General features: G+C 40.6%; 1 protein-coding gene across 9 annotated transcripts; it reads left to right on the top strand.

Annotated features, from left to right (window-relative positions):
- The first annotated feature begins 2412 nt into the window (after positions 1-2412).
- LOC311488231 (uncharacterized protein) lies at positions 2413-18746 on the top strand. Of its 9 annotated transcripts, none has more exons than XM_084544809.1 (22): positions 2413-2883; positions 2921-3030; positions 3065-3476; positions 3939-4130; positions 10776-10848; positions 11573-11705; positions 12128-12352; positions 12602-12769; positions 12885-13017; positions 13412-13540; positions 13639-13758; positions 13852-13949; positions 14056-14163; positions 14248-14376; positions 14634-14705; positions 15816-15852; positions 15978-16088; positions 16346-16424; positions 16507-16582; positions 16666-17692; positions 17893-18041; positions 18153-18746. In XM_084544809.1, the coding sequence occupies exons 3-22, from the start codon at positions 3201-3203 to the stop codon at positions 18160-18162; spliced, it is 3345 nt and encodes a 1114-aa protein (XP_084400935.1). In that variant the 5' UTR covers positions 2413-2883; positions 2921-3030; positions 3065-3200; the 3' UTR covers positions 18163-18746. The 9 variants fall into 9 exon arrangements, with proteins under 9 accessions (XP_084400935.1, XP_084400932.1, XP_084400938.1 ...); XM_084544806.1 differs by having other exon boundaries at positions 3062-3476; XM_084544812.1 differs by lacking the exon at positions 2921-3030 and having other exon boundaries at positions 3077-3476.
- Positions 18747-19692: the final 946 nt, after the last annotated feature.

Genomic DNA, 19692 nt, shown 5'->3' with positions numbered 1-19692 from the left:
AACTGGACAGTCATACAGCAAAATGTTCAAGGCAGGAATTTTCCTCTTATTCCCAAAAATCAGAAATTTACTTTTGGAGGATGAAATTCTAAAGCCCCAATCATTAGCCCACTGAACTACCTGATCCAGAGCCTTTTGAATCTGATGAAAAAGAACATGCAAGTTTCTCCCCCTCTTCCAGATAGCCCCATCATCTGCAAACAGAGACTTCCCAAAATGATTAGGAACTCTTGAAAATATATCATTAATCATTATATTGAAGAGGACAGGACTAATAACTGATCCTTGTGGAGTTCCATTTATAATGTTTAAAATGTCAGAGAGATCTCCCCCAATTTTGACTTGAATAGATCTATTGTTAAGGAACTCCTTAATCCAATAAAACATCCTACCTTTAACACCTGCATCATGGAGCTTAATCAGTAACCCCTCTTTCCACATAGAATCACACGCCTTTTCAATATCTAAAAACACAGCAATTACCCCTTCTTTGTTAATAATGGCCTTTTTAACATCTTGATCTAACACTGCAATGGAATCCATAGTATTTCTTCCAACTCTAAACCCATTTTGATAATTCACAAAAAAATCTTTAGTCTCAAGGAAATAAACCAACCTATTTGTTACCATTCTTTCCATTGCTTTGCATAAAACGGCTGTTAAAGCGATAGGCCGATATGACGACGGGCAAGAGGGGTCTTTCCCTGGTTTCAGGACAGGAATCACAACAGCATGTTTCCATACTTTAGGTAAAACACCTGCCTCCCAAACATAATTATACAAAGCCAGAACTTCCTCCAAAGCTACATCATCTAAATGTTGAAGCATTTCATAACTGATATTATCTTGACCAGGAGTGGTCTTAGCTCCTGCTTGAATTGCTTGTTTAAGCTCTTTCATAGAGAAAAATACATTAAGAAATTCATTTTCTGAAGATACAACATTTAACTTCCACCCTTCAGTTCTCAAGATGTCTTCCCTCCTCATCAAACCATAATCCCCTAAAGACTTGGAATTATGTACCTCTTGAAAAACTTTGCCACATATATTTGCTTTTTCCATATTATTGACTGCTTCACTACTACCATCAGACAGGGCTGGTATTAGTGACCTCACCATTTTCCCTGACATTTTATGAACCCTTGACCAAACCTGCCCGACAGAGGAATCCGGTCCCAGGGTCCCACAGAAATCCCTCCAACACTTTCTTTTAGCATCTTTTATTATTTTCCTTGCCTTTGCCCTACAGTGTTTGAATTTTATACTATTATTCTGAGTTGGGTATCTACGCAAAAGCTTAAAAGCTTGTTTTCTCTCTTTCACAGCCTTATCACAGTCACTATTCCACCACGGAACAATTACTCGAGCCTTTGGAACCCCTCTACATGGAATTGTCCTTAAAGCCACCTCAAAAATCATTTTACTTAAGGAATCATTAAACTCATCAATAGATTCTTCACTATTAATTTCCCCTAAACTTTTCCCAATTTCTACTCCAAATTTACCCCAATCTGCTCGAGAAAAATCAAATCTTTTACCTAATTCCCCCTGGACCTCTATTAAGGATCTTCCAAATTGGCTTAAGACTGGAAAATGGTCACTACCCATTGAATGCTTCCCCAGTACATCCCACTCACCTACTCGTGCTAGGGATGGAGATGCAATAGTTAAATCAAGACAAGACATTTTGAGAGTATTTATGTCAAATCGAGTTGGTCTGCTATCATTCATAACTACTAGCCTACAGTTGTCTAACAATTCTTCAATTACAGCACCATTCCCATCCCTTACCTTACTTCCCCACATAGGGTTATGAGCGTTAAAATCACCTACCCAAATAAGAGGGGGAGATATCTTATTTAGTAGCTCCTCAAGTTCAGCCATGCCTAAAGGTTTACAGGGATTATAAAAATTTACTAAACTTAATTTGCCCTGGTGACTCCACACTTCAACTATTAGACATTCAAGAGATAGTTCATACTCACAGACTTTATATTGGATCCCTGATTTGACAAAGGTTGCACACCCACCCCCTGATTGATCAGACCTATCTTTGCGCAGGCATATATATCCTGGAACTACAAAATCAAGATGTGGTTTTAACCACGTCTCTTGAACACACAAGAAATCAGGCTTAACTTCAAAATCTCTGATTAATTTCTTAAATTCTTGTCCGTTAGCTATTAAGCTTCTTGCATTCCATTGGAGGATGCTAAACATCATGATAAGATTAAACATCATCCATATCTTCAAACAGGTCACCATCATTCATGTCTTCCTCTTCCCCCCTCTCAGACTGGCTGCTTAACTTCTGGTCTGCTTGCTCCTGACTTACCCTCATATACTCATGCAGTAACTGAGGGGAGTAATCCTTTACTCCCAAAAATCTCACTGCAGCTTCAGACACAAACTTAAAGGGATAGTTCACCCTAGAATGATATTTCGCTCATTATCTACTCACCCTCATGTTGACTAAGGGCTGGAAGAAGTTTCAGAGTCCTCCGTCCCTTCTCTGAGTTACAGGGGGTCTTGGTGTAGCAGTGCATTTCAATGCAACGGTTGTAAAGGGACACCAGAGCTCTTCGTAAAAAAACACACACAAAAAAACATCCAAATACCTCCATGATGCTCGTATGTAATGTCCGTCTTGTGCTGAAGCCCCAAATTGCGTAATTGTCCCGAAAAAAATTAAATAAGTCCACATTCCAAGCATGTTTGTAGCATTAGCTCCGAGTGTTGTTGTCCCGGCTCTTCCGCTGCCAGCGCGCATGCGCAAGGTTCGCACTGAGACTCGCTTCCTTGTTTACCCCGGCGAATTGAGCCAGCCGGCGAAGGACCAGAACCGCCGTGCAACGAGAGAAGAAGAAGAAGAAGAAGAAGAAGGTTTATAAACCGTCTTTGGAAGAAGAAGAAGAAGAAGAAGAAGGTTTATAAACCGTCTTTGGAAGAAGAAGAAGAAGAAGAAGAAGAAGAAGAAGAAGAAGAAGGTTTATAAACCGTCTTTGGAAGAAGAAGAAGAAGAAGAAGAAGGTGAAGGTTTATAAACCGTCTTTGGAAGAAGAAGAAGAAGAAGAAGAAGAAGAAGGTGAAGGTTTATAAACCGTCTTTGGAAGAAGAAGAAAAAGAAGAAGGAGAGGAAAAAGAAGGAGGAGGAGAAGAGTAGCCTGCCTTATACCGGCATTTCTTTTTTGCCATCCAAAATGGTTCTCGTCTGTTCCTACCCTGGATGCTTCAACCAAGAAAAGCTTCTGAAGTGGAGAACCGGGAATACATCTTTCCACCGGCTGCCATTGCAAGACCCATATAGACTCCGACTGTGGCTATTGGCGCTTCGCATGGACCCTGACCTTCCATTGCAAGTACTCAAACACTACCGTGTTTGTAGTGAACATTTTTCACCAGATGATTTACGAAGAAACCCAATAGGACGGATGTGTTTGAAATCAACCGCTGTTCCGAACACAACGCTACCAGAGGTGTGTACAACAACTTTACGTTTTTACAAGCTATATACATTATGCTGCTATGGCTAAACAAGCTATTTCTGAACTAGCACGGTGCTACTACTACCTACCAGTGCAAACTTAGAAAGTGGCTTCAGAGCAACCTGAAGTTGTATGTTCTGTGCAATAAACGTCATTAGTGTACACAATAGGGCTGACCCGATTATCATATTTTGATAATCGAAGCTTTGACGGCCGGGTGGGGGGAGGGGGGGGGGGGGGGGGGGGGGGTTGGGGGGTTGGGGCAGACTAAAGTTGAGACAAAACCTTTGCCTTTTTATGGGTAACCATGTTCTAAAACACATAGATCTGGCAAAGGAGAAAAATATTTTCTGAACCCACTGACCCACTGACTAAGGCTGTGCTTGACTGATTGCTAGTAAAAGAAATAACCAGAAACATAATTGCCACTGAAACCAATGTAAATGTTTCCAGGAGGGACAGGCCAGCAGCGCCCCACACGTTCCTGCTGCAACAGAGACCCAAGACATAGAGACCTCCTGGTCTCCTGGTCATACTCAGAAGTATCATGAAGGGTTACTTATGTTGCTCACAAGTCCCCAAGCTGCAGACAAGACAACATCAAGGACCTACATAGCCCTTCCCCCAACATGGTCATTTCAAACTGTAAGTACTCTCACATTATCACATGCAACTCAATTGCAACATAAAAAAGGAATTGTATTTTACTAACCCCACGTCACATGCACCACATCCCCCATTGCCTCCCAATATTGCCTCAAAAACGAAGCCTGACAAGCAAGATGTGATTGAAAAACATAAAAGTCGCTTTAGCTTGAAATTGTAATGTTTATGTTGACCAGCGTAGCTCTGTCCTGCACTGTCCAGCACAAAGGCTGCTACGGGCAGAAAATTGCAGCCAAACAATAACTCTAAAACTCAAGTAAAACAGATTGAAGGGCCACTGTTTTTTGCTCTTGTTCTTGTGATGTTTGATTATGAAAAATGTCATAATAAAGTTGGAAAAAGGGCTGTTCATTATGATTTAAAATGTTTTATTCAAACTTATTTATATTCACAAAATACAACACCAGGTATCCTGTACTTCTCACAAAAAATACTAAAGTGAAATTATTTATAATGGTTTATTCACAAACTGTAACACCAAGTTTCCTGTACTTCTCAGAAGAAATAACAAAGTGCTGAATGAATTATTCAAAGATGTAACAGTGTCAAAAAGAACATTTTAGTGACATCCATGTTGGGGTGTGTGTGGAGGGGGTGGGGGGATCATTGAAGAAGTTCTTCAAAAGCTAATTCTGGCTCTTTGAATCCCACATACAGTCCAGTGAGGGATGGATAGGCGTCCCGAATGGTTCCAACGATGCAGGAGGGCAAGACTTTCCTGTTTTTTCTGCCTAGTAATTGGCCTTTCAGAACCCATTCCAACACCACCCGATAAGCCACCAATCTGAACTGTCTGTAAAAGAAAATGAGAAAATACATTATTTAAAATAAATGAAACGACAATAGATTGTAGCACTAGCCTAGGTTAGCAAGCTACTGTAGTGAGCAAGGAGCTGTGGTGAAAAAAAGACGTTTTATTATCAATTATCAAAGAATTACATTACTTACAGCTCTGAAAGCCGACCACTTGGTCCTTCGGGCCTCGATCGTTTCTTCCAGTTGACTCGAGAACTGTGAAACATCATCTCGAGAACACCACGGGTCAGTAATGGTGGAAACTCCTGGTGATCGGTTATACACGGTGTCGGTGGAGCATCAGTTTCGTCTGAGGAGATGTTCAGATTCTCAAGTGTAGGTATCGCAAGTTCCCAGTCAGCGCAACACAGACTTTCCTCGTCTGTTGGCATTGGCTTGCATTTAGTACAAGTACACCACCAGGTTTCCCGTGCTCGGCTTCTGTATTCAGCTGGCTGTGAGTCTGGTTCACCTGTGGCAGCCATGGCAGCCGCAGCAGCAGCCGTAGCTGCAGCTTCGTCCTGTTGCCTGAGTTCCTCCTCTGTCCATTCTGGCTCGTACAAATACGGCTCAGCAAAGAAATGCAGCTCGTCCTCGACATCAAAATCTTCAGCCATGGCTAAAATTGCACGAAAAAGTGTTGTCCCGGTGCAAGGCAGGCTATTACGGGCTGCTTCTAGTCCTTCGCCGGGGTAAACAAGGAAGCGAGTCTCAGTGCGAACCTTGCGCATGCGCGCTGGCAGCGGAAGAGCCGGGACAACAACACTCGGAGCTAATGCTACAAACATGCTTGGAATGTGGACTTATTTAATTTTTTTCGGGACAATTACGCAATTTGGGGCTTCAGCACAAGACGGACATTACATACGAGCATCATGGAGGTATTTGGATGTTTTTTTGTGTGTGTTTTTTTACGAAGAGCTCTGGTGTCCCTTTACAACCGTTGCATTGAAATGCACTGCTACACCAAGACCCCCTGTAACTCAGAGAAGGGACGGAGGACTCTGAAACTTCTTCCAGCCCTTAGTCAACATGAGGGTGAGTAGATAATGAGCGAAATATCATTCTAGGGTGAACTATCCCTTTAATAACATCTGACCTCGTTTTCTTTTCCCGAGCACCATAGACCACATCAACCATAAATGCCAGGAGGGCCTCCTTTTTGATTACAATTTCTTGCCTTGATAGAACCTGAGGAGGTTGCTGCCTGGACACCTCTGGATTGCTTAAAGGCATTCTCACAACTGGGCCTGAGGCCTTTGACATTTCCACTTTCTTTAATGCTTCTGCATAAGAGATTTTATGCTGGTCTCTAATCTCCTGAACTTGTCTCGCTTTTAGAAAGTGTCCACACTCTTTATTTGAAGCCAAATGGTTTCCTCCACAATTGCAACATTTAGAAGCCAGTTGCTCACAATTCAGGATGTCATGATCTTCTCCACATTTAGCACAACGCCTGTTCCCCCTACAGGAAGCCGCCATATGGCCAAATCTCTGGCACTTGAAACACCTCAAAGGAGGTCTTTGATAGGGCCTGACTTGGAAAGACAAACATCCTATAAAGACTCGAACTGGAAGAAGACTTTCATCAAAAGTTATCAACACTGGGGTATTTTTAGTTCCACCTTCCTTGGCCTTAAACCGCTTCACATCTGTTGCTTTTCCCCCTCTTATATTTTCCTTAATTTCCACCTCTGATATGTCAGCACACACTCCATAAATAACTCCTTTTAACTCATTTTTCTTTTCAGGAATGATCACCTCCACCTTTTTCCCTGATATTTTCCCAATTTTCTTAGCTCTCCCAATTTGATCCATATTTCTACATAACAGAAGCATTGCTCCACTAGGCAAGATCCGAGCATCCAATCGTTCCCCTACACTCCTTAGAGACTCAGCAACTTTAAGAGGATTCATAGCTCTAAACCCTCCTCCCACCTGATCCTTCAGTTTGAAAATGACCCGTAATTCCTCTTCGGCCCTCACCATTTTCACCACCCTATTTCCCTCCTTCTCCTGAGAGCGACCACGTTTCCCTCTCTCCACTTTCTCCCAACCCTGCCTATCTCCTCCGTTTTCCTCCGAATCAACAGCCATACACCTACCCAGACTACCAGCACCACACAAGCTAATAATAGTAATAATAATATAAAGCAAGAGAGAAAGAGAAAAAAAAAAAAAAAAAAACACTCAATCAATCAATCAATCAATCTCAGTCACACCAGCCAGGAAGAAGTAGCGCAAAGCACCGAATACCGGACCTGTACAGGCCGTCGGCCAGCACCCCGCAACCAGCTTCTCCCTTTTACTTTTACTCAAAAACTAAACGATATCAGTCTGTCACATAAACAACTTGACAACTCCGCCAAGGGACTCACAGTCCCCGAGAATGTTCGCTCAAAAACAAAACCGTCCGACGCAACTCAACCACCGCTACCATCCAACTACCGTCTAGCACCACCCTCAGGCAAGGAGGAACAGCACATGGATAAAGAATCTAAGAGTGGTAGCACCACCACCCTCAGGCAGGGAGGAACAACAGCACAGAAAAATCACATCACGACCAAGAGAAATACTAAATTATGACCCTGGGTCATAACAGAGGAAGCTGCTGGCGGTCAGGCAGCGGGGTTGTGTACTCCTATACCTTGCGGACTGGGAGGGATACGGTCCTGAGGAGAGATCCTGGTTGCCCTCCCGTGACATTTTGGACTGCCAACTTATTCAGGACTTCCATGCCTCCCAAGTTCCTGGGCCGCCAGGCGTTGGCCTGATCCCTGTCAGACTACATAGTTTTCTGTCCTCTTTTCGTCACTTCCTGTTTTATTTTGAAGTCAGAGTCTACTGAAGTCTGTCTTCCTGTCTAGTTCTGCCTGTGTGATTGCTTTCCCCGCCCTCATGTGTTTCACCTTTGTCTCATTGTCTCACTCTCCCTGGCATGTATATAAGCTGTGTTCCCCTTTCCTCCTGTGCCAGATTGTCTCGAAGGATTCCCTTAAGTGTTCCAGCCTTTTTTTTTTTTTTTTTTTTTTTTTTTCTCCCTAGAGTGATTCCTTGTTGTGACTTTAGTTAATCTTTGTTACTTGAGTTTTTGCCTGCTGGACCTCTGTACCTTTGCCTGAATCTTAATTTTCTTGTTTTGACCCTGCTTCCAATTAAACTACCTTTGAGCCTGCCTGATCCCTGACTCCATTTGTGTCCACCTGATCCATACTTGATACTGACATTACGGAAAGATGGCAACTCAAACAGACCGGGGTGTTCCTCTGAGTACGGTTAGTTGAGTTTACTAACTTGTTTACAGGAATGTGCCCAGTTTAGTTTTTTCAAATAAAAAAAAAAAATAGGAATTAAAAAGTCAGTTCACTTCATGTTGGTAATGAGATTAAATATATGGATCTTAGTGACAAAAAAAAACGATAAGTATTTCAAGAGCTAGTTAAATATGTAAATCACAGCATAACAAATATATTCATGTGTGAATTAAAGCCAGTGCTGAGTTTTGTTTTCCTAGTAAACCACTGACATCTTAGTCAATGATTATATGTAGGCTGGTCCCAGGTCCACACCTTGCCGCCACTAGATAAATATTTGAATTCAAGATAGCTCTGTGTTTGAAACTTTACTTTCATATGTTCTCTGTATGTGGGGTGTGTACTTAGACTTAGACTTAGACTTAGACAAATTTTATTCATCCACAAGGGAAATTGCTTGGTAACAGTAATACTCTTAAGAACCACGGATAAAATATTAAATAAGATAAAATAAAATAGTATAAGCAAAATGTACAAATTAGCATATTAGTATATATAAATGTACAAGAAATAGAGATAGAAGAAAATATATTATATACACAGGGATGATAGTAAGGTGCAATAGTGTCCATTACCATGAATAACATGGAGTTATCTGTTACAGAAAGGTGAGTTGTTGTACAGCTGGACTGAGAATGGTATGAAAGTAGTCCTGTAGCGTTCAGTGTGGGAGCGGAGCTGGATCATCCTGTGTGAGAATGAGCTCCGCTGCCCCTCTATTGTCTGGTGTAGTGGATGTGACGGATTGTCCATGATGGAGAGCAGTTTGTCCAGTGTCCTCCTGCCCCTCACTGAGACAAACCTCTCCAACTCACTGCCAATGACATGACCAGCCTTTCGGATCATTTTGTCGATCCTACTTATGTCCTTTTTGCTGGTGCTGCTCCCCCAACAAATCACAGCAAAGTACAGGGCACTAGCAACAACAGTCTGGTAGAAAATCTCCAGCAACTTGCTGCATACATTGAAAGACCTAAGCTTCCTCAGGAAGTAGAGTCTACTCAGTCCCTTCTTGTACAGAGCATCACTGTTGTCCCTCCAGGCCAGTCTGCTGTTCATGTGGACGTCCAGGTACTTATATTGGTCCACTACTTCCACATCCAGGCCCTGGATGGTGATGGGCACTGCTGGTGTCCTCTTCCTCCTGAAGTCAATGACCAGCTCCTTGGTCTTGTCTAGGGCAAAGGTTTATTACTTTTTTTAATATTTGCTTTCCCCTATTGCCGTTATTACTCTAAGTAATGAAACCACTTCCACTGCTGTTATCATATTTGTGGAAGCAAAACAAACATACACAAACATTCAAGACATGGTTGGGAGTGTATGATGTGGACCAGACTTAACATCTAGTGGGTGTCTTCTGACTGGGGAGGCTTTGTTGCTTGTTATCCCCTCACATCCTTAACACACTTCCCACAAATGCACCAACATAAAATAAACGATAGATTATGGACCATCATTGTGTTGAGTTCTGTCTTCTATTTGAAAAGGTAGATTAGAAACGAACTGAAGTGATTTCCTACCTGTTCTCCTTTAACCCCACCTACTGCTGTATTAACACATTACTCCCCCACATAACAAAGACTATAGACATTATGTTTCATATACTCATCAATATACACCGATCAGCCATGACAATAAAACAATAATTATCTAGTGACCCGCACATGTCACTGGAAGGGATAGATTAGGCAGCAAGCGAACAGTTTGTCTTCAGGGGTGATTGACCAGATTGATTGGTTGCACGACTTTGATTAGGGCAGAGTTGTGATGGCTAGATGAATGAGTTAGAGCATCTCCAAAACTGCAGCTCTCGTGGGACGTTCCCGGTCTGCAGCCAGCAGGTGCTACCAACTGAACTGGCAACCTGGTCTGCAACAATTTTCCAGAAGAATATCTGTTATTAACTTCACAATTTGGCGGTTTTAATGTTTTGGCTGACTGGTGCACAGAAAAAAACAGAAACAATGTAAGACTATTTGTCTTGCAAGCCAACAAAAGTGTATTTTCCTCGTGATGATTGGCACCTCTGTGTATCTGTCATGTGTTTGTGACTTATACGTGTTGCGAAACTTCAATAAAAAATGTGCGCCGAGAACAGAGGTTGGAGCAGTAACTTTTACTGTTGGTGGCGTGATACATACCAGCTATGATCAGAGAGATCCAGTTTAAATGAAGTCTTAGACCTTCTGCATTAGTTGTGTTAGTTTTAGACAGCATGAGGTTCAGAGACACACAATATTTAGTGTAATGTCTTTTTACAAGAAAGTTTACAAAAATAAAGATGATTTGTACATGTTTTCCTATGCATGTGTTTTAAAGTAGCCAATGCAGTACTAAATTCTCCTGTGTAGTTTAAAGTCACAAAATCACTTGTTCTGAACATGTTGTATATTTTACGGATATGCTCTTAATAATGTAACAAAGCTAGTTTGAAGCTAGACTGATGCATGAAAACAAGGCATCTTTGATCAAATCTAACTATTGTGTCATTTTTAATTTGTTCCACTTGTAGCTTTCTCCAAAGTATCTTCACAGCAACTCCACCAGCCACACCTGGCCCTTCAGCGCCATAGCTGAACTCATAGGTGAGTCATCTTCATTATATTTTCAAGAGAGCTTAGACGTCTTAGTTAGTTTCTCTTTTACTGCAGATTGGTGATGCTTTCAGTTAATCTACAGGACTTTCAGTAATCAGGACTGCTTTTGGTTTGGTTGTATTTGACATGATCTCTTGTACCTGTGTGCCTAGTCTCTTGTCTAACCTCATGAAGCTTTTTAAAGAATGAGGGGCTGAATTAGAGAATAATGGTCTTCTTAGCTGTAACTGGAAACATACCCAGCTAATTTAAGACATGAGCTTTTTCCTTTGGTTATGAGGTTAATTGTGGTTAATCATTTGTTCCATTGAAGGTGTTGTGTTTTTTTTTTTTTTTTGGAGACGGGGTTCATGCCATCCTTTTTATTTTGCAAGCCATTGCAAGAATGAACCAAATGGTGCTGATATTTTTATTATATCAAAAGAGAGGCTGAGTATGTGAAGTCTGGCCAGTGTTGATTCACATTTTTTATCACATGCTGTGAATCTTGTTTGCATTTGCTCATTTTCTTGAAAGAAAGAATAAGAAGTCTACCTTTATCTCTTGGTGGAGTTGAACCAAGGAAGTTATGGTGAAATCTAAGGGAGAATCCACCTGAAAAAGTCCACCTGTAAATTAGCATTTCCATACACCTCAACATTACAGCAATTAGAAAAATGTTGGAAATGAAACAATACTTTGTGCATGGTTTAAAAATGCTTTCTTTTGACAGACAATGCTTATGATCCAGATGTCAATGCCAAACAGTTCTGGATTGATAAGACCGTGATCAAAGGTGAAGAATGTCTCACCTTTATGGATAATGGAAATGGACTGGACTATGAAACAATGCACAAGATGCTGAGGTACAGATTCCACTGCTTGGTATTCCTGGAAAATTACATTTTATGTGCTAATGAATCATACTAAAAAAAAAAAAAAAAAAAAGTGATCTAGGAGGAGAAGTTGGGGGGGGGGGCGGTTGCTCTGCTTCTTTCTTACTCTCTGTGCTCACATATACTGTGTTTTAATATACCCACATTTCCAAACCTGTTCTCATTCACATATTTTTCTGTTTCTGTTGTCAGACAATGAAATAAATATGAAATGGTGACTGAAGATTAAATAGTGACTGGCTAAGATTAAATACTGCATTGCTGCCACACAGAATGCTTTGTTATTGTTCTTTAAATATCTGTATGAACAGAGAAGTTTCCAACAGTTGACTCTGCAATGTTAAGGAAATGTGTCAAAAAATGTAGATATTAATATCAGTATTCTTATACAGCTTTGGGTACAGTGACAAGACTGCTTTGAATGGTAAACAGCCCATTGGAATCTATGGGAATGGCTTCAAGTCTGGATCCATGCGTCTTGGCAAAGATGCCATCGTTTTTTCCAAGTCAAGGAACATGTCATGTGTTGGGATGCTCTCTCAGACCTACCTGGAAAAGACTGATGCCAAGCAAATAATCGTGCCTATTGTTTGCTTTGAAGAGAGAATAACAAATGAGTATATATCCTTTCTCTAATGCTCTGACACCCATCACATATTCATTATATGATTATCATGTGTAGTGAGATGAATGGGACACAGGTGGAAAATTTGAAAAATATCAATGGCAATATCTAGCTTGACAATACCCCAACTAGAAATTAAATGTTGTCTTTTATTGTGAAAAGGCTGGAGTGTAGTTAAAAGTATGTTATTTATTTTGTGAATTTGACATGTTGAAAGAGACATGCTTTCTATCAATCATAGGACGGCAGAAATCTCTGTAAGAGAAGAGCACGAAGCCAGTCTGCAGGACATTCTGCAGTATTCCCCTTTCAACACACAAGAAGAACTGCTCACTGAGGTCAATGCCATCAGTTCGTCCTGGTCCAAAGGGAAAACTGGCACACGGATCATCATCTGGAATCTGCGCAGGTCTGTTCGTAGTCCACACACACTGTACACTGATGAATACACACTTTTCTTTTCTTAAGTTTCTGGGAACTGGAACATGACAATTCACCTGAGATGCTTGTTTGTTTTTTTGTAGGACATCCACCGGAACAACAGAGTTTGATTTTGAGACGGACCGCTACGATATCCAAATTCCATCTGACGTCTACGAGGAACTAAAGGACCCTTGTCAAACGTCATACATCCCTGAGTGTGTGTACTCACTGCGGGTAAGGAGCAGTAATGTATGGACTGATGTGTGTGCACATTTTGACTTCAGAAGATTCATCACTGAAAGTTTTTTGTGATTTTGTGACATTGCAATTAATTTGAATGTATAAACAAGTCTATGCAGCTTCCACAAGTGTTAACTTTCAGTGAAGTAGGAGGCATCCTGTAGCCAGCAGTTAAACTTCTGCAATTAAAAAATCTGATTTTAGACTTTGGAACATTCATGTCCCAAATTGCAGTCCAGTTTCAAGGAAGTCTGTAATAACAGAGACATTGCCCAATTATAATCTCCTGGGGAATTTAATTGGTTTGGTTGAGCAAACCATTTTCATTCTTTATCACATCTCCTTGACTGTATAAACAAACATATATCTGTGTTTGTATTGGTTTCAGGCATATTGTCGTATTCTCTACCTGAAGCCTAAGATGCAGATTGTGGTACGAGGTCAAAATGTTAAATCTCAGCTCATCGCTAAGAGCCTGGCCTGCATCAGAAAAGACCACTACAAGCCCACTTTCCTGGTATCCTTTCATCACAAGTTTCTTTCTAATCTTCCTCTTTTTGGTTGGTGATGGTTGGTGATATGTGTTTATTGAGATTTCCTTAAACATTATTTCAGAACAAACGCATTCCTATAACTTTTGGGTACAACACCAAAAGTAAAGACCAGTATGGCATTATGATGTATCACAAGAATCGGCTCATCAAATTCTACGAACGTGTGGGCTGTCAGCTGAAGGTGAGTTTGGACTGTTTTAAGACAGTTTGTTTATTCCACATGTATTCAGAGATTTCTGAGTGTTATCATGAGCTGAATCTTTACCTTCTACAGGCAAACAGCATGGGAGTTGGAGTCATTGGGGTCATAGAATGTGACTTTTTAGATCCTACCCACAACAAACAGAACTTTATGGAGACAGAGAAGTACAGGTAATAACGACAATGCTGTATTTTCAAGTCTAATCTGTAAAATGGTATTATCTTGTTCATGTATAATGATTCCTTGAAGTCTGACCTGTTTGGTACTTTGATACAGAAAAACCATCACCAATTTGGGGATCAAACTGGAGGAGTACTGGAAGGAAATCCATTATAGGAAGAAAAAAGATAATCCAAACAGCACCATACCAGTAGAAGATACCATGTTAGTAGAACATGAAGTGACTGACATCATGTGTTCTGCACATACAGTATAATTTGTTTAGTTACGTCATTGAATCCTCCTCAGGAAGCAACCAGATCAAACCTGGGTTCAGTGTGAAGGCTGTTTAAAGTGGCGCAAACTCTCTGATGGGATTGACAAAAACGAGCTGGCAGAAAAATGGTTCTGCCATATGAACCCTGACCCTCAGTTCAGGTAATCAAAGCATTATCAATTCAAGTGATGATTAAAAAAAAAAAAAAAAACATAAAATCCACTCATATTCCTTGAAGGATTGCTAACTCGTGGTTTGTAAGACCAGAGGAATTAGACAAACTGTGATGATGGACTACTGATTGGGCCTTGGGCCTCACAGCTGTCTACCAAACCAGTCACTGCAACCTAAGTGTATTTGCTTGGGTCAGACATAGCTTGCTAATGCTTTCTCTTTCTATCTGATTTACCCCGTACAGGAGCTGCAATGTAGATGAGGAGCCTGAGGACTCTGATGATGAACCTTCATACAAGAAGACCTATAGACAAGAGTGAGTCGCAAATTTCAAAATCCACCACAGAATACTGAATGTTTAGACTCAATACGATTGAAGTTGGTTGTTGTGATTTACCATCAAAATTTGGATATGATGTTCAGAGTTAATATTATATACATGGAGTCTAAATTTAGCCAACCTACCAAATTCCACTTGTACAACATTACTGACATTAGTACTCTAGGACTATTCATTTCATGTTACTATTTCACAGACAATTACAACATAACTTGATCTTCTGGAGACTTAGCATTAAAATTGTCCTCTAATATTTTCTGTATTCTAAGTAGGGATTGAAAGACTTCCGACTATTATGTTGAGTCAACGTCGACGGCCGAAACTGGACAACCGACAACCACCGAAGATGTTACTCATAAAAACACAGTAGAAAGTAATGCTTTGCAGTAATGAAATCTATATTCTTGACCTGAATACATATTGTGGCGTCTCACACAAAAGAAGTTACAGAGGCTTTTCTGTAAGTGTACTGAAGCCCAAACACGGGCTACTGATGGCCGTAACCCACACCAAGACCATAAACACCGTCTGTCTGACACTTCTAATATGCGGCTCTCATTCAGCAAACTCTCAGCTCAACAGAAACTTCCACTTCTTGTATGGTGCATTCACTGACATCAAGGACAAAAAAAACAAAAAAAAACACTTGAAGCCTTTTGTGTGTACTGCAACTTGATAATGAAATTCACCTGCAAACTGTTACTTTGCAGTCTCCTTCTCTTTGTTACTGCGGGGCATTTGGTGAAGTTGTCTCCTGAACTGTGACAGTTTTTTCTTTAGTTGTAGTTGTTATCAATTTCTGAACTACAAGTCCTTTGCTTATAAATGCATGGATTTAGGGCACAACAGTTCTGCCTTGGACAGGCTGCATGAAAGGTTGTTAGTCTAAAGTGAAACTGACATGAATTCTTTAGATATCTCCTTTTCATGTGTAGCTTTACTGAAACCATGAAACCTTCAGTCTGATGTTATATAAATAACTTCCCAGAACATAGTTGTTCAGATTTTTGTCACCATTTTTACCCCTGCTTGCATCTCTACTTCATGGCTGTGGGTATGACTCCTTACTCCTTTTATTTGTTACAGCAAGAACAAAAATAAACGAGAAATGAAAAGTCAAACGGTAAGCATACATGGTCTGCTGTAAATCAACACCTGCAGTTTTCTCCCTGCTACTCATGTGTCCATCTTAGTGTAGCTGTAACACATCAGCGTGATTTAATATACAATACATATTTTTTCTTAAAGGGCGAGGACAGTCAAAGGGTTCAGGAGGATCCGCTTCTGGCTGATGTTGACAGACAAAACAAGGCTCTCAGACTGAAAGAGAGACACCTGAAACGGCAGCTTCATCAAACAGTATCCAATTTGACACTATGGGGCTTCTTATGATTTGTGTTTATAATTTCAAAATCTTAATACTTATAGTATCATAATAGTGATTAAGAAATATTCATTCATTCATTCATTCATCTTCTGTACCCGCTTAATCCTGTTAAGGGTCGCGGGGGTCTGCTGGAGCCTATCCCAGCTGTCATCGTGCGAGAGGCAGGGGTAAGAGATATTAGCAATTGCAAATAATATAAACTGTTTTCTTGTCATTTCTTTTCTTGTAGACGGACCACACCCCTTCCACTTCCACTGCTGACATTGCTGAGTCCTCTCCTCACAGTTCCTCTACCATTTCACAAGCTGGTGAGAAAAAAAATTTGCTGTCTCTCTCTGTATGAGTAAAAGAAAGGAAGCTTGAGAGATGAAAAGTATTCTTTCTTTGTAGCTTGCAGCCCCTCCAGCAGCCGCGGTGGCCCTCCAGTTAGTTCTGATGTATTCCCAAAATCAGCGACCCGAGTAAGGTATGTTATTGTGTTGTTCATGAACTTAACTATATCACTTCTGCATCTGTAAAGACATTAACTCTTATTTGTGTTCACTGCAGGCGAAAAAGATCTCGGCCTGTTACTCCACAAAAAACACAGAAAAGACCAAGAGATACACCCTCATCAGTAGACATGAGGCCACTGAGCCCCCAATCTGTGCCTCCTGTTAGTGATGACGAGGAAGAGAAAGATGATGATGATATTGTCATCTTGGAGACTGTTAGTACCCCTAAGCCAGATAAGCCTGTCCTTCATTTTAATCAAGTAAAGAAGGAGGAGGAGCAAAGTGATATTCCTATCAGTATGGAGTGTGACAACAATGCTGCTGTTGATGCCACCTCAGAGACAAATGCTGAAGGAGAGGGCTCTGCAGAGTCTGCAGCTGTGGAAAACTGTCCTTCCCCATCACTCCTTCAAGGTGTAGCCAGCACCACCACCCAGACACAAGTACGCAAATTCAAGCAGGAAGTGGACAGCCAAAATCAGACTGAAAGGGAGGAGGGAGCAACACGGAGTACGAGTACATGTAGCAAAGAACAGAGTTCAGATTTGAAAGTCTGCAGCACAGAGCAAAGGCTATTTAAGCAAGAAAGCAATGAAAACACTGAGAGTGAGAATCAAGGAGAGCAGATGTTGCAGAGTGGAGTGGCACATAATCTGATAAGTGATCAAAAAGCTGCACCTTCTTGCGCAAATGCCTCAAACAAAAATCAAGTCCTCGTGCAGGACACTGCTCTGGAGAAAGACTTAAAAGAACAGATCCGTCAACTTAGCTTTTCACTGCAAGACATTCAGACCAGACTGCAGGATCAGTCTGAGGTCAGTGTAAGGAAGGAGTTTTCTGACCAAGCCATCCAGACAGAAGAAACAGAGGGAAACACTGACTACAAAAGTCTGTTTGAGAAGGTCAAAAAGAAAGTCAATGAACTCATTAAGGACAAAGAGGCTTTACTAGAAGCTACTGAGATGAAGCCCAGTAGAACAAATGGTGAGGAAGAGGAGAGTGATGAGATTTCAGTGACGGTTGACCGTCTGCTCCGTGAACTGGATCAAAGAAACAAGGAGAGGGATGAACTGCGCTCACAGGTCAGTGACCCAGTTTGGATTTGAGCTTTAAATGTTGTCAGTGTCATTTAATACTGTCATGCCTGTGCCTCTACATTAAGTTCAACACATATTTATTCTAAACAAGTACATACATTTGTACCACAAAAAACATGTATAGAATAAAATCAAACAAGAACCCATCTGTGTATCTTACACTTCACTATGTGCTGTTCCATCAGCTGAGCAGTCTGGAGGATCAAAAAGCAAACCTGGCAGCCCAGTGTGAATTGCTCAAGTTGACCTTGCAGCATCAGCAGAGGGAAAATGCAGCAGAAGGAAGTTCAGGTCCACAAGGAGATGATCAGACATGTCCAGGGGAGACAGGAAGGTTTGTGGTCCCTAATTTAAACTCTGAAACATACAGAAAGGTGGAGATATCAGACATAAAATATCAGAACAGTGGTGTAAATATTAATTTCCTTGCCTCTCTTTGTTTCAGCAGTCCATAGGGCGCATACTCGTCTCCGTCGTGTCTGCACTGAAGTGGCATACACTTTGCTTTTTATGGCTGTTGTTATATGAATTACTTATATGTAGTTCCTGTTTTACTTTGATAAGATCCCCAGCCCTGTGTCTGTCTGTTAACTGTACTTCCTGCCATTAGTTTTTGTTTCCCTTTTGGATTTATTAATAATTGGGATTACGTGCTCAGCACAGTAGTGCCTTTCATAATCATTATAGGAAGTTTCAATAAAATGACATTTGTTTCTTCTTTATTTTGTGTGGAAACACAACACAATGTTTTACTCTACTCTTTGGTTTGTACTATACATATTAACTTAAAGGTACATTTACTCTAATGCTGTACTTAAGGACAGTTTTGAGGTAATTAAATAATTTCTGTTTCTGTTATCGTTTTCAAAAGTAAAATATTTTATGTGTTCTCTCCTACATTTTTGGTGCATTTTACTGTTCAGACTATAAATTCACTATTTAAAATATAACATTTTATCGCATGTCATACCATTTGGTTCTCTTTTTCACATTACGTAATGATTGTTTTTATTATTGTTATTATTGTCATTTGCCATATTGCAACACCTCATAATTCATCATTCAATAAAATAATACACATTTATATGCACATGGCTACTCTTTTACTTTTTGTGCTTTTAAGTATTCATTTATATTATTTTATGGAACTAAAGTAATTTCAGTAGTTATTTTAACAGTAAGAGCCAGATAGACTCAACTCACATACTTCAGAGAACAGGAAGAATTGGATTGGTTTAAAGAAGTGGTTTTCAACTCTAAATTATACCAAGAGATTAATGTGACTTGCAAATATTGTTGAAGACAACACTATAAGTCATTATTCCAAAGTTTGCTGTGGTGCGGTGTTTATTGGTATACCGCTATATGGTGAGCTTATAGACACAGAGTGTGGGTCTGGGAAGGTAAGCTGACTGAAAACATTGGCAATGTCCCACATTTATACAGATCAACACAGATTGGGAGGGGGGGGGGGGGGGGGGTATTATGCAAAGCTCTTGTAGAGTTTCCACAGTTGCAAAAGGCCATGAGACTCCAGGTCTAGCATATAGGTGATGATAGCAAAAGGTAACAAGATCAAAGGGGCAAACACTAGGGGGTAGGAACGATGAGCCTAAATTGGTATCCTTCAACAGTGCATATTTAGATCTGGGCTAGATTCTGGGCTTCCTGGCTTTCCCTACGGCCTCTGTGATACCGATATATGAGCAAAACATTTTGAGCTTTCCTTGGGTCCCTGCTCATGTCAGTGTCGAAGGGAATGAGCAGGTAGATATATTGGTTAAACAAGCAGTGAGGGAAGAGAACATAGAGCTTCAAATGGCAATAAGCTGAGTCAGTAATTAAATCATATTCACAGTCAGTCTGGCAGGAGTACTGGGATAATAACGAAACAGAAAGACAACTAAACAATATACAAAACGCTAGTTGGGGTAGGAGAAAAGTAAACTGGAACAGGAAAGAAGACAATATCATCACAGGACTGA

This window comes from Chelon labrosus, assembly GCF_963514085.1.
Source record: "Chelon labrosus genome assembly, chromosome: 5".
NCBI classification, from domain to species: domain Eukaryota; kingdom Metazoa; phylum Chordata; class Actinopteri; order Mugiliformes; family Mugilidae; genus Chelon; species Chelon labrosus.
This window is presented reverse-complemented; position numbering and strand designations above follow the sequence as displayed.

Excerpts from the sequence above, each read along its gene's own strand:
- LOC311488231 (XM_084544812.1), top strand. The coding sequence starts at position 3,201 with ATGGTTCTCGTCTGTTCCTACCCTGGATGCTTCAACCAAGAAAAGCTT. Across the intron at positions 11,706-12,127 it reads ACAATGCACAAGATGCTGAG|CTTTGGGTACAGTGACAAGA; the intron begins GTACAGATTCCA and ends ATTCTTATACAG. Across the intron at positions 16,425-16,506 it reads CTCTACCATTTCACAAGCTG|CTTGCAGCCCCTCCAGCAGC; the intron begins GTGAGAAAAAAA and ends CTTTCTTTGTAG.